Source organism: Barbatula barbatula (assembly GCF_947034865.1).
Source record: "Barbatula barbatula genome assembly, chromosome: 24".
NCBI classification, from domain to species: Eukaryota; Metazoa; Chordata; class Actinopteri; order Cypriniformes; family Nemacheilidae; genus Barbatula; species Barbatula barbatula.
The window spans coordinates 11,508,454-11,523,533 of NC_136787.1; the positions used below are offsets into that span (position 1 = coordinate 11,508,454).

Consider the following 15,080-nt stretch of genomic DNA (forward strand, 5'->3'; position numbering starts at 1 on the left):
AAATCGTTTATTTAATACAATTATTATACAATAAAATAATAATATAAATTAAATTAAATATAATAGCAATATCATTAGACACTAGCCAAACACAAACCGGAAGTTACCTGGGGGTCAGGCAAGCGCGTGTTTGATGAAACGGTCTATACCTATAAGGTAACGTTCTGGGAACCATGAAACTAATGTTCTATTTCCATAAGGAAAACTTTCCTGGATAACAATAAAAGCACCTTAAAAACAACGTTATGGGAACCAAAAACTTAATTTCTCCTAATTTTCTGTGAACCAAAAATTGTTAGCTAGGTACAGACTGTCCTAGCATTACTTAGTATTTAGTGAAGACTCACTCTAATCTGACATATAAAGAGAAAACAAAATAAATGCCTCCTGCAGACTATATAAATAAGAAAAGATTTTTTAAGTATTTTTAAAGCAATATATATGAATGCATGGCATGAGAACATGCAAATAATTCCCTTGTATTAAACCATTTAGACATGAGACAAAAAGCAAATAATTCCTGTCAGCTTTACACTGTGGACATAATTTATGATTCTTATACACCAGGCATTACAGTTTTGACTCTCTTAGCTGATTTAACCTGAAATGTTCCCATTAAAGATTAGATTTCGTATTTTGTATTTAAGTTTAGGCGCTCAGACTTACATTAGAAGCGCATGTTGTAACTCCCAACAAAATGTTTTCTTTAAATCAATGTGCAATATTCTTGAATTGGTGTACTGTAAGGTCACACGTTTGCATGCGGAACAGTGCCATTAGCTGAATTAAGTGCTTAATGTTCTTTGGAGAACTTTTGTACATTTTCTAAAAGGTTTTTGCATTTTGCGCTCTTTTGCCTTTTCTGAAGACGTTCATAGAATGTAGATTTCGGCCATGTGTGTTATGTATTTTTCTACTAACCATTTGTGCTCATTCGATATGATGGTTATAGTGGATAAAGCTTTGTGAAATGTGGAAGAATGTAGCCTGCAATATTTCTGTTAGTTTGGGCTTTAACTTTTTTTATTTCTCATAAGTGTGTAAAATATCAGTTTTACCTGAGTGTTATTAAAAGGGAATTCAATTACAATGTTTTTCTATTCTTTTTTATTCTTTTAACATAATTTATTTTGAATACATTGAGATAATGAAAAAAATGGATGGAACATTTTAAATGTAGCCTACTACAGTAGTTTTCTAAGGCCAGAGTTTGCGTGGCTGTGTCATTTTCAGAGATTCCATGATTGTGGAATGCAGTTCAACCACCCCCTCTTTACTTTTCTTCTTTCCCCTCTTGCACTATTCATGAGAGAGAGAGAGAGAGAGAGAGAGAGAGAGAGAGAGAGAGAGAGAGAGAGAGAGAGAGAGAGAGAGAGAGAGAGAGAGATCGATAGATCGATAGATCGAAGATGGTTGGTAGGTAGAGATAGATAGATAGATAGATAGATAGATAGATAGATAGATAGATAGATAGATAGATAGATAGATAGATAGATAGATAGATAGATAGATAGATAGATAGATAGATAGATAGATAGATAGATAGATATTATTTGTTTTATTCGTTAAAAAGACATCTGTCCCGCACGAGCGAGTCCGTCTGGTAATGAATCACAAGTTTCTCCACGCCCTGGGCGGCGCCAGTTTAAGTTCAATGACAGCTGACTCTAGGTATGATCCACAGTTCCCTACGATGCATAACAAACAAAAAGAACATCTATACAAAATCCTGGTCATCGGTGACTTGGGAGTGGGTAAAACCAGCATCATCAAACGCTATGTTAATCAGACATACTCCACAAACTACAAAGCGACTATTGGTGTGGATTTTGCGCTCAAGGTTCTGAACTGGGACTCGGAGACGGTCCGGCTGCAGCTGTGGGACATCGCAGGTAAGAGAGACCTGTCTCGGCGTTTATTAGCAGTTTGTGGGATATGCTGTTGAGTTATTGTTTGTTTTATATACACGTAAACATTACTGTTATACACGTGTTACTGTATTCTTTTGTTAATAATCCAAATGTTTTAACAGCCGCTGTTTACGACACGATACAACCGTTACAACTTCCCACAGGTTGTACTGTAACAGTTTGTCCAAAAAATGGTAATCAAGCCCTAAACAATATATTAAAGGTTACCTCAGTTTCAATATCGAGTCCATTATTTCTTGACACACTGTTTACATGAATAACAGAATAACGTTTAGGCTAAATGCAGACGTACCCTATCCTTAGCTCGTACCCTTAGCTCGTACCCTATCCTTAGCTCGTACCCTTAGCTCGTACCCTATCCTTAGCTCGTACCCTTAGCTCGTACCCTATCCTTAGCTCGTACCCTATCCTTAGCTCGTACCCTATCCTTTGCTCGTACCCTACCCTTTGCTCGTCCTCGTCAATCGTTCTTCTCACGTGGCAAGCACGCGCCGCTCAATCTCAGTCCCAAGTGTAGAGGTCTTGTGAGAGAGACTAGAATGACATTGTTGGAATGTCTGTGTAAATACGCCACATTTAGCTTAGGGTACATCATGGCTCTCTTCGATATAGGTCTACATTTAAGATGTAGTAGCCCTACTTAGCAACGGTTTAGATAAAAAGTTTGCTTAACATTTATTTGTATGTCTATGAACTTTTTAAGTGAGAGTGGTGGCTTATGCCCCGTTACCAAAGCTTCCCTTACGAAAGTTGAACCATGGTTCATTTTCCTAGACGTTTATTGTAGGCAAGAATGTTTAAACAAACTCTTTTTATTTAATAGGCTACATTAGAATATTTTAGCAAATATTCAATTGCTCAATTGATCGGTGGATGGAATCCAATAAAACGATTTAATCTGGAATAGGGTCTAAAACACACCACAAAATACATTTTGTAATGGGTTTTATGGTAAACAGTTGAAATCGTATTGGTGTTTGTAACACAAACCATAATTCAAAAGCAAACCAATCCATTAATAGGACATCATGAAATGAAACCTGCAATGAAAACTGACTTTTAATTTAGAAAACATACATTGATTATACTAATATTCATGAAACCCACACATTTCAGACTGGACTGAACCCTCGTGGATTTGTTCTTCATTACAATATTGACATCATTGAGGGTTTGTCTTCGGTATGCTGAACTCTCTTCCAGACATGACTCAGTAGTTGTAAATCTGTCATAAACTCCTCGTGCTTCCCAGGAAATCATCTGACAAAATTTCATGAACTGAAAAATGCTGAGTTCATCTTGGTGTATTAATATTACATCACACATTTATCTTATTTCTCCTTTCCGAAGCAAACACTTTTTTGCAGAGTTGTCAAATTGGTTTTAGTAAAAGATTTAAAATATTCTGAATATGGTCATTGGTGGCTTTTTAGAATTGGAAGGCAGTCACACATCTTGCTGGTTATACCTGTGTAACATCTCCCTTTGTGTACTTTTTTAAAAATAAATATATTTTTCCTGTGGGCAACCAAGTGTGAAGGAGACTGCTGTTAGCTCCATGGAGATCAAGAAATACCTCCTGATTCCAATTTCGAACAAATAACAACAAACTGACGACAGAAACAGCTGTTCTAGAGACAATGTGCCATGTTGCCAGCCCAGAAGAGTGGCTGCATTCAGAATGAGACAAGAGAGAAACAGAGAGAGACGTTGCAGTAATAAGCGTATTCTACTCAATAAGAACCAAGGGAATGTTTGCTGTGGATACAGCTCAGAAATATGCACAGTGTATAAAAGTGCACACGGTGCATTTTTAATAGTTCATTGTATAGAGTCATGCAATCCCATAGTCCCACGGGAATAAAAAAACACAGATTTTTCCCAGGTGATTCTCCTAGACAGTAATGAGACAGTTGCTTCTCGTGAGAAAAAACCCAAACCGTGCTCAGAATTGCCATGCAATTGAAAGTCTTGAATAATAATCAATACTTCTAAAATTGTAACTCATTCAAGTGATCTGTTTTATTTACCCTGTGTTTTACATTTCGTACTATTTTTACCTTGTTCCTCTATCTGTAGGTCAGGAGCGCTTCGGGAACATGACCCGGGTTTATTACAGGGAGGCCATTGGGGCGATCATTGTTTTCGACGTAACCAGGCCCACAACATTTGAGGCCGTCTCAAAATGGAAGGAGGATCTGGACTCTAAATTAATACTTTCCAATGGCCAGGGTATTGCCACAGTGCTCCTGGCCAATAAGTGTGACCAAAATAGAGACTTTCTGACTAACAACAGCCTGAAAATGGACCAATACTGCAAAGAGAATGACTTTGTGGGCTGGTATGAGACGTCAGCTAAGGTAAAGTATATAACATACCTTTATGTTTTTAGATGTTTCAACTAATAACAGTCTATCATTATGTATATGATTTAAACAAGTACTCTGGTGTTATCATGGATCAGTGATCACTATTATTAGTAATGCTGTATACTTTATTATATGTCATTATTTGCGAAGACATTTGGATTTATGCATTTTGACTGTAAAATTCACCCAAAAATGAAAATTCAATCATTAACTCACTTTCATGTCATTTGAAACCTGTATGACTTTCTTCTGCAGAACATAAAAGAAGATATTTTTAAGAATGTTGATAACCAAACAACCATGGTACCTATTGACTTGCATTGGTTTTGTGCCCGTACAATAGAAGTGAATGGTGAAAGGTACCGCCATTCGGTTACCAACATTCATTCTTCTACAGAACACAAAAGAAGATAAGTCATACAGGTTTGAAATTACACGAGGGTGCATTAATGAAAGAATTTTTTAATTTTTGGTTGAACTTTAACTTACACAATATGAACCTTCAAGCTCATAAACCTAAACATGCACCGGTTATTGAAGCGTTTACCAAGGTTGCCACATCATGTGACCAGATTACATTTTAAAAGTGCCAAAGGCCACTGTAAAAGGGCAAGGGATGTTTTACAATGGGACCTAATGCACTTTTGTGTCTGTGGATAGGCACATCATGTACATAAGAACCAATTGACACAACTTATGTTACAACTTGCATAACTTATTGACCCGCTAGTGCCTGGGTGATCTTAAAGGGATAGTTCACCCAAACAAATTCTTTCATCATTGACACATCCTCATGTCATTTTAAACCTGTATGATTTCTTTCTTTTGCGAAACAGAAAAGCAGGTATTTTGAAGAATGTTGGTAACCAAACAACATTGACCTAGATTGATTTCCATTGTGGACATAAACCCCTAGACATTTCTCAAAATATATTTTGTGTTTTATGGAAGATAGTCATGAACAGCTCTTGAACGACATGAGGGTGAATAAATGATGGCAGAATTTTTATTTTGGGTGTACTTTATGTAAATAACAATTGTCTTTTGTTTGCTCCTGATGAAAGCTTGTTATTTAAGCTCATTAATCCTTGCATCCTAATTACACCTGCCAGTCACATGCAAAGCCGTTGCCGATGGAAACCGAATGGACACAGTCTCATTAAATCCAATAGGGACGTATTAGAGAGAAAAAAAATGTCATTTATTTTAGCACCTTTTCCATTCATCCTTACACCATTTTCATGAGTTTTAATAATTCATTACTGTTCTCGAGTAAGGTTCAAGGGGGGGTGAGATCAAATGCAGTCTTCTTCAAATCAACGATCAAACTGAAAGCTATTCCTCATGTTTCATGCCTTGTCCTCTCTCTCTTCCCCCAAATTTAGGAAAACGTCAACATTAACGAAGCTGCCAACTTCCTGGTGAAACACATCATGGCTAGTGAGAATGACATCCTTAAGTCAGTAGTTCCTGACACCATCTCGCCTCAGCTGAACTCTAATAAAGAACTGCCATGTTCTGCCTGTTTCAAACCTTAAATCACTATCCATGAAAGCGGCAGGGATGGGATGAAAGTCATATCGGAATACCTCTGATTCCTGCATTATGGTCAGTCATTGATAATCCAAAATCAACAGCAGCCTGTCTGTAGAGCATTAAACTAAACATTTACATTTAGTCTATTAGCAGACACTTTTATCCAAAGAGTTCATGGAGCAATAAGCGATATGTCATACAGGAGCAATAATACAATAGGTGCTAATACAATATTCAAGTATTCAAGGAAGAACTGGGTTTTAAATCGTTTTTTGAAGGTTGTGAGAGATGTGCTTGACCGGTCCGGAAAGCGATTTATTGCCCTATGAGAAGGCAAGACAAGACCCTACCCATTTGCTGAACACAGGACTCTTGATGGGGTGAAGGAGTGAAGGAGGGTGTGAAAGTATGCCGGTGCAGATCCAGTGATAGTCCTGTAGGCAAACATCAGTGACTTGAATCTGATACGGGCTTCAACCAGTAGTCAGTGGAGAGAGATGAAGAGGGGACTTTTATTTTTGTATGACGATGCACTTTTTATGTCTAACAAGTTGCATGCTTGAATGCACTAGAGATTAAACCTTCCTTATGTCAGACGCATATGAAAAGATGATGATGATTTTATTATACAGCTAGCTCAACCGAAAATAAAAATGAATCATATATTGTCCCTTGTTCAAAACTTGTATACAACTCTTTCTTCCGTGAAACACAAAAGAAGTATCAAAACAATGGAAGTCAATGGGGGTGAATGTTGTCGGTTATCAACATTCTTCAAAATATTTATTTTGTGTTCTGCAGAAGAAAGAAAGTCAACCGGTTTGAAATGACAACAGGGTAAAAAATGAGGAAAGAATATTAATTTGTGGGTGAGCTATCCCTAAAATGAACTAAAGTAGTTTATCAATCAATGGACCAAGTTTCAATAACCTCAATGTCAAAAGATACATCAACTGTTTTTTTCTTAAACTGCATTCAAGGTATCAATTTCAGTTTCATCGATTTCCCACCCATGACATTGGCATTGCTGGCACCAGGCTTTACCAGCTGAGCTACAGGAACAGTTTAGTATCAAACTAAACAAAGCCTTCATACTTGAACACCTGTCTTATCTCTCACAATCCTTTCTCGCTCTTCTTTCTTCACTCTGCATTTTAAATCTCTTCACTGTTCGCAGTGATTCAGTGTATGACTCATTGACGTTATATAAATCTTTCATGATTTCTGAATTCAAACGCTTTAATGTGTGTATCGATTTGCTGCCGTTCCATATCCAGCTGTACCTGCGGCAAACGCTTAGCTTTCATTCTCTGATATTATTTGTGTGTGTGGGAGGTGTTGAATAATTCTTGTGTTGTATTGTAAAGTTTTCTTGAGCCACTTTAGTGAGAATGTTTTTCAGGGCATACAGATAACTACAAATGCTATCTGTATAAATAAAAATGTTTTGTTTTACAATAAATGTAATGTGACAAACCCTGACTGTTTTAGCGAGAATAATATTTCATGTAATAGCATAAAAATCGCTGTATGAATCTGCTGTCAAACTCACACATATTCCATTGAATGAAAGAAAATCTCTGGGTATCTGTTGTCGGTTCATTCATACAATGTTAGCATTATTAACATAAGTGCTATTATCACCAATTATGTTCAAGTGCTTGTATAACAACATAAACAAGATCTCTCAAGTGGAATAACTAGGGCTGCGGGACAGATAGACAAATTACAGCCTTACAGTTCTTATTTCACACCTGTCCAACGAAATAACCCATTATGCCTTGTGTATGCGCTTAGGGCTAATGCTTAAGACTTCCGGTCCGCCGCTTGATCCCCTTAGTTCATTACAAAGTTACCTTCAAAGCTTTTAAACGGACTTTATAATACTTTTGACATTTAAAACAGCATAAGGTCAAAGACCAGTGTATAAATTATTATTTTACAGGTGCCGCACAGGAATGAGTTTTTAACCTAGACCGTAAAAAGCAACTTTGTTTCTCACCGCAGGAGTTTAGACAGCGACATCTACTGGGATGATGACATTAAACTCCAGCCAGCAGGCACATTTGATATATCATCTTTTGTATGTAGACGGCCAAGAGCTTTACATTTATAAAAACACTTTAGACAGCGTTAACATTGGTCGAATTCTTTCCATAACCATCAACAGTTCACATTTCTAAAGCGGAAGTTGTTGAGTCCAGTGTTCTTAACAGGGCAGTCACAATCTAACGGGAAGATTATGATACCCACATCAGATATAAATGGACCTGATCACATCGCGTTGGATCTTTTATAAAATAACGCCGTTTTGGAGACATCTGGATGCTTCAGTGTGACTGGTTCTGGCATGTTTTGTAGCGATACAGCTGCTGTTGTTAAACATGCCTTTATTTACAGAGCAACAAGGCTGACTTGGCCAAACATACACTTAAATACATACATTACATACAAAATACTTTTAAATAGTGTGTATTTCATATGTCATCCAATGTGAATACATTTGTTTGAATACTGAGCAACGGTAATATTCAACTAAATAGCCTAATTCATAAATTATTATAATGTCCCTTGGCCATGAGTGTATGCTTCATGTGTAGTGATGTACTGTGCAATAACAATATGTTGTGATGTTTTTGACAGTGCAGAATACAGTCAGAGCTCGAGCTGTCACACTCGTTCATAAGGTTTTCTGAGCTTTCTGTGGCTGTTGTGACAGCCTTTTACCGCAAAAAATATCTGAGGAAACGTTATTTTTAACCATTAACAAAAACGTGCTCTAGCATGGTAACGAATTCAAAGCGGAAGTGCGGAGCATCAAACAGGAAGTTACTCGCGGTAATGGCGCCCTCCATGGAGACAAGAAAAAGGTGGATTTTCAACTGTGTTATCACCATGACAACTGCATGCTTTCCTTTTTTTAGGGTTTTAGCCTAAGCAGAGTACACTGCTTTGTTTTTTAGTTGTATTTTTATAGAGCATGTAGAAGCCTACTTTTCAACAGGATCCTGGTCCATAGGCTACTGTCATTTGGGGAATTAAGAGATTCAATGAATGTTTCGAAATTATCGTTCCAGAATAAGTACATTCATTTAAGACCTGCTCATGAGACATGCATCATGAGGACATGCTCTGAGAACCCGTCTGAATGACTGCATCTGTTTATCTCAAAGAAATTGAATTTGATTTCCCAAGTTCACCACGAGGCACGTAAACTCATTGTCAGTCATATGCTTACTATTACCCAGAATATTATGCGAGTACGTGCGTATGGGAGGGAGTAAGCTTGAGATATTCTAAACATGTCGTTTTTCAAAGTCTTTCCAAGCTCGTGGGTTATTACTTTTCTATTATTTGGATGATAACGCAGTTATTCCAATGACTGATTCTTAAAAAAGAAGTTCTGAAACAAGGTCACCCTGACACAGCAGAGCATTTTTTATGGAAATTTGTGGGAGTGAGCCAACACGAATTAAACTAGAAATGCTTTTTAACACTGCAGAATAGAAGAACGTTACAAGTTGGCTCATAATGAGAAAATCACGTCAAAAGTTTTGGGTTCCAGTGAATGAGCCAGACTAGTAGATGTGAAGGAGAAAGTGAGATGCGCAGACATTGCAAAAGCGACGGTCAAATAGCTGCGTCAATAGGAACATGTTCATCCTAAAAAAAGATGAAAAGAATCGAATTAAACAGTCTAATTCAATCTCCGAAGCACCCCTTGTCACTTTCTGCAACTCTTACAGATATGTGGTGATAAAGACGAACGCATTACAACGAATTGGAAGGATAAAAGAGTACCGGGTTACGTAGCAGGACGCCAAGGGGACGTTTTTGGATTAAATGAGACTCTAAATGGCATAATTGCCATTTCAGTGGTGGCGATGAAATCGAATACCAGGAGATTTAATGTGGGAGTGGACATTTGCATGGCTACCTGTGTTTATTAAAAGCTCTGTGCAATTCTCCCGAGCTCTTCGAACACTTCACATTAGCTTTACCGGAGAGAGCAACCCACACATGGACACCCACACAGCCTGACACACAGAGACACGGCAACGGATTCTTTCTCTCATATAGACGAACATGCACTCACGCAAACCTATCGTTTAGAGATGAGCATATAAACACATCCACCTACTCGCATACTTTGCATTGTTCAGAGATACAGTGAATAAAATCTTCCCTTCTTTCTTCCTTGCTTTCTCTTTTCCCCTCTTCCATTTTGTAATGTTACAGTGATGATACCATTGTACAGTTACAAATGTACAATGGTACTTTGTTTATGATTGATTACCATATGGGATATATTGTTACTATACCAGGTGCACCAAGGTACTTAAAAAGGTCTAAAATATGGTATTTTAAATAAATATGGTAAATATGGTGCAATGCTTAAAAGCCATAGTAGCATTACAGTGGTACACAATTTTTGAAGTCACTTTTTACTTCATTCTCCCTTAAAAATGTGTTAGTGATAATAAAGTAAAATAGCCTACATCAATGAAAATCATTTCATACGGTGGTATTGTGTCTATTATATCTATGCACGATGATATTTCTGTGCGACTCCAAAGAGTATCATAATACCACATGTTGCCATATATTTACAAAACTATGGTATTACTACGGTAGTACCATACTGTAAAATGTAAAGACATTTTTTTAAATTACACTACCTGACTTGTAATAAGATTTTAATGTGCTTATATCACATAAGGAACAGCTTGGATTAAAGGAGATTACTGGATCTTAGATCAGACCATCTATCAGACGTAGAAAATCATCACGTTTAGCCCTTTTTGATGCACGAGATGTACCATAGAGATGCAGAATCGCACATATAAAAAATGACAATATGTTCAGGGGCAGTTTCTAAAATGTGGTTCTCACTTGAAATACATTTATATCTGCAGTACCATCCATCTGGTAGTTAGTGCGCGCAATACAAACCCTGTAGGCACCCAGGCAGACTCATACGAGGAGAGAAAAATGTGTGACAGATAGAGCGAGAAAAAGAGAGATAATGAACGAACGAATGGAAAAAGAACAAATGCGCAAGCCACTGAGTAACTCCAACACTGCAGTTTATCTTGTGTCCTGAGTTATCAGTCAGTGTCATACCAAATGTAAGAAAGTTGCCAGTTTCACTGACACTTTCTATTTGAGAATTGTAAAACAATAAATCTTTATCGGTTAGGTTCAGATTTGCTACCACAGCAAATTTTCTGTATGCAGAGAACTATTGGATACATTGAGCATTTGCTAAAATGTGCATAGGATGCACATGTAATGCTGTATCCCACAATGCAGTGTGGTTTACTTCCAGTATGATAAATAAAGGTAATTTACTGTGCAGTATTCTGTAGTACGCTTCCATTCCAAAAAGGCGAAGTCTCTTGCATTGCTGTTACAATTATATCTGATCAATGGACACGAGAAGTCATTCATTCCAATTGGACCCTTTGAAAATAGACTAAATGAAATAGACCTTAAAGAAATTCAGGTCGTTTTAAATGAGCCACATACAGTATTCCCCATTATGGTGCAAATTTCTTTCTTTTTAACTATTTCGCATGTCTTTAGCTTATAAAGTGAATCACCTCGTCTGGTTTTACAAAGGAGAATCGTTGACCCAGTTAGTGGGTGGATGTAATCATGCGAAGAGATCTAAAACGCTTCCTCAAAGAAATTCATTCATTAAATTTGCTAATGAGAAAAGCATCTCTTAAATTCTTGAACCTTAGTCATTAGACATATAAGCATCAAGCCATTATTTATTTCGTGATATAACTATGTTTACAAATTCATTAGTAAATTGTGGTGGTGTGATGAAGGTGATCTTTTAAAAAGTGTGTCATACCTTTAGACGACAACATTTGTCTGTGGTTGGGTAGATTTTTATAATTCGATTATTTTACTATTATAACCATAAATATTCTATTTTACCCAGTTATATATCCAAAACTAATACTTAACCTCTGTAATCCAAAGGACACTCTGCTTGGGTCCATTTTAATATGCTAATGGTTGGCAAGTCTCGTCTGTCACAGACTTAAAGTTTAATTTAACTTTAACCTGAATATCCAGGTTGTGGCTGTTTTTAGATCAACTCCCGAGAGTGTTTCAGGAAACAATGAACACATTTTGTGTCTGCGTCCCGTCTGTGTGAAGTGGCAGCCGTTTGACAGCCTTCTAAATGTATGTCACTCAAAATATACCACAGACGCGGAGACATCAGTCGATTCTGAAATAGAAGACTTGAAAGAAGAATTAACCTTTGATTTGATGGGTGTTTGACACAGTTGGCTTTTCCTTTCTTAAAGGCATAGTTCACCCAATAATAAGTGAAAGATATTTGCAGTCCTTTGCCACCATTCACTACCATAGTAGGTGAGAAGTGACAATAGTAATGGTAATGCCCCAGAACTGTTTGCTTTCCTACTTTACAAAAAAAGTGTTCAAGAGAACAAAGAAAGGTGTAAAGCAATTTGGTAACTATGGTAGTCAATGGTGGTCAAAAACTGTTTGGTTACAACCATTCTTCCAAATCTCTATCTCTGTGTTCATCATAACAAAGGAATGTATACAGATTTGGAACTCGGCGGTGAGTAATAAGCATTGTTTGATCCAATTCAAAAGAAATCCATTTAATTTGGTCTAATGGCACATCTTTCCTTTCCTTACTGCAAGGCACTTGCACAACTCACCCATTATCTTACAAAACCATAAACCATTCTTAACTATTTTCAGTCGACTAAGAAAAGAGTGTTTTTCAACAAAACACAACAACAGCGCGACGACTGGATATAATGTCTTATACTGATGCCACTCTGGTGACTCACTGGCACCAATAACATCATTCCTGTCCCTCTTGGCCTCTTCATCCACTCTTCTATGGCACCAGACAAAGTCACCAGGGGTGAAATTCTGTTTCAGATTTTACGATTATTTTGCACACAGGAATAATGCATAATGTTCAACACTGCTAAGTGCTAGGACAGCTGGCTCCATCCGAACCGTAATGAGAGATACAAGAACTGTCAGCAGCAGAGTTTAGCTCGTCCATAATAGCAAAAGGTGCCGTAATCGCTCTTTCCTGTAATTAAAATGAGCCTTCATTCTCAGACGAATTTAAGAGGGAATGTGAGGACCAAATCGGTCCTGTCCTGTTCTGTTCGGCACTCCTGGGCCCTGCCCTCCAGACATGTCTAATAAGATGAGAGTTTAATTAAAATAGAGGAAGAATACATTTGCATGCCGCCAATGAACGACCGGCTGAGGGTTTATTGAATATTTAGCAATGATAAAGGTAAACAAAGTCTGAAAGAGTTTGGCTTTTAGTGTTTGGTGATATTTTACTCCTGTAGGGAAAACGTTGGCAGGTTTCAGTGGGATAGTAAAAGCTAAGAGGGTTTTTATAAGGGCTACCATTAGGAAACGGACATAGAATGGTATACTCCACACACACACACACACACACACACACAGACAGAACACACATAAAATATCAAGTCAAATCTTTTACTCACCTTCATCTGGTGTTTTCTGATGGAATATGATTGATCCGACTGGACGGGGGCACGCACACACACACACACAGATAAATATAATAAAATATCTTAAAAAGTTGAATCTTTTGCTCACCTTCATCAGGTGTTTTCTGGTGGAATCTGATTGATCCGACAAGATGAGGGCTCAAAACACACTAGCCTACCTGTTGCATGGCTTAACTGACATCAATACAACAGCAACCAGACATGCCCGCTTTGATCGCAGTGTTTGTGTGTCTGAGTTTGGCCTCATTCTGCCATGGATTCTGACAACCTGGCGAAGGCATAAAGGACACGATTCGTTGTGCTTCTGAACCACATATCCACACACACATATGCACTCTCGTCGCTTCCTTACAAACATGACAGCTTGACATTGCACCTGGGTTCGATTACTCTGGATCCGGTCCAGGACAAGTGTGAAGAAGATGAGAGACGCTGCGAGTTCACAATGTCTCCGGTATAACCTTGTGGGGTGAAACGTTGCAGTTTTGGCACAGCGTGCTTGCATTTCACATGTTTTTATCCAAAGCGATTTTTTATTAGCATGCGTGTTCCCTGGGGGTCGAACTCATAACACCGACGTTGCTTACGCAAAACAGAAACACGGTTTTCTGCTGCTGATGTGATGTCGTCGGCCACATTCACGCTCTCATCCTCGAAGGTACTCCAGACAGTTTGATGAGATGCTGTTGCCATGGATACAGCTGAAAGTGATTGATTGGCCGGTACCTGAAAAGTGCTCACCGAGACTTCTGGATCAACCCGTTATTTTTAAAACCCCTATGGGAAATCTTAGCACGAGGAATGTGGATCTGTGAAAAAGTTTGCCCTCTCTAAGGCACGTCACGTGCGCTCAAGGTCATTGCCTCTCTAAGGCACGTCACGTGCGCTCAAGGTCATTGCAAAAAACACCACGATTAAAGACGGATCTCTCCCATTAGATGACACGCGCGTTTGCTTCACACATTCGGGCGTCCATTTGGGCTAATAATGGCGTTGGCAGGATTTTGAGACTGTGGGTGGATATCTGTCCTTCGGGTGAAATGCGTCCCCACTGGCTATTTAAAAAAAAAGATTGTTATTATGGGAATCATGAAAGCAGCTCAGACAGAGATCGAATTAATATCTCAAGGACGCAGGCTCAGCATCTTACATCATATCCATCCCTTTAAATTAAATCATATCCAAAACAGACGAATGTCCAATCGTTGACGTATTACTGGATGACATCCATCAAAAAAATATTCTCGTTCGTCTGCACTTGTACACAGTGACATGAACAGATTCTCTCTGTCACAGGATAAACAACACCATGGGTTCGCAGACAGCTGGAGTCTGAATATACTATTCGAGACAACATTTCAGTTTTGTGTCGCCGGATCACGCGAACAGAATACAGAAAGCAACATTCATCATTACTTTTCTTCAGAAAATAATTATTATGTATATGAAATGATAATGAATCAGTATGCCAACAATGCACGTGCCATTGTTTTGGTTAAAAATGATCCTAAGGAAGGTACGAAGACGCACACGATCTACTAGATACAGGTAGCCTATCACTATGTTTGTAAACTCATCTTACATACAAACAATTACATTAGTATAGCAAACTCTTAAAAGCACCCACACGCTTTCACATTCTGTTGACCAGCGATATATGGTCTTACATCGCCCTCCAGTGGTCA

The 15,080-nt window shown here is 38.0% G+C and overlaps 1 protein-coding gene across 1 annotated transcript; it reads left to right on the top strand.

The window, feature by feature from the left end:
• Positions 1-1,308: 1,308 nt before the first annotated feature.
• On the top strand, positions 1,309-7,317 carry rab38b (RAB38b, member of RAS oncogene family). The gene is made up of 3 exons (XM_079448639.1): positions 1,309-1,892; positions 4,011-4,291; positions 5,686-7,317. The coding sequence occupies exons 1-3, from the start codon at positions 1,607-1,609 to the stop codon at positions 5,836-5,838; spliced, it is 720 nt and encodes a 239-aa protein (XP_079304765.1). The 5' UTR covers positions 1,309-1,606; the 3' UTR covers positions 5,839-7,317.
• Positions 7,318-15,080: the final 7,763 nt, after the last annotated feature.

What these genes read in the sequence shown, in the direction of transcription:
- rab38b (XM_079448639.1), top strand. Translation starts at nt 1,607, where the DNA reads ATGAATCACAAGTTTCTCCACGCCCTGGGCGGCGCCAGTTTAAGTTCA. An exon ending in GCAGCTGTGGGACATCGCAG is followed by an intron (nt 1,893 to 4,010) that starts GTAAGAGAGACC and finishes CTCTATCTGTAG; the next exon opens with GTCAGGAGCGCTTCGGGAAC. An exon ending in GGTATGAGACGTCAGCTAAG is followed by an intron (nt 4,292 to 5,685) that starts GTAAAGTATATA and finishes CCCCAAATTTAG; the next exon opens with GAAAACGTCAACATTAACGA.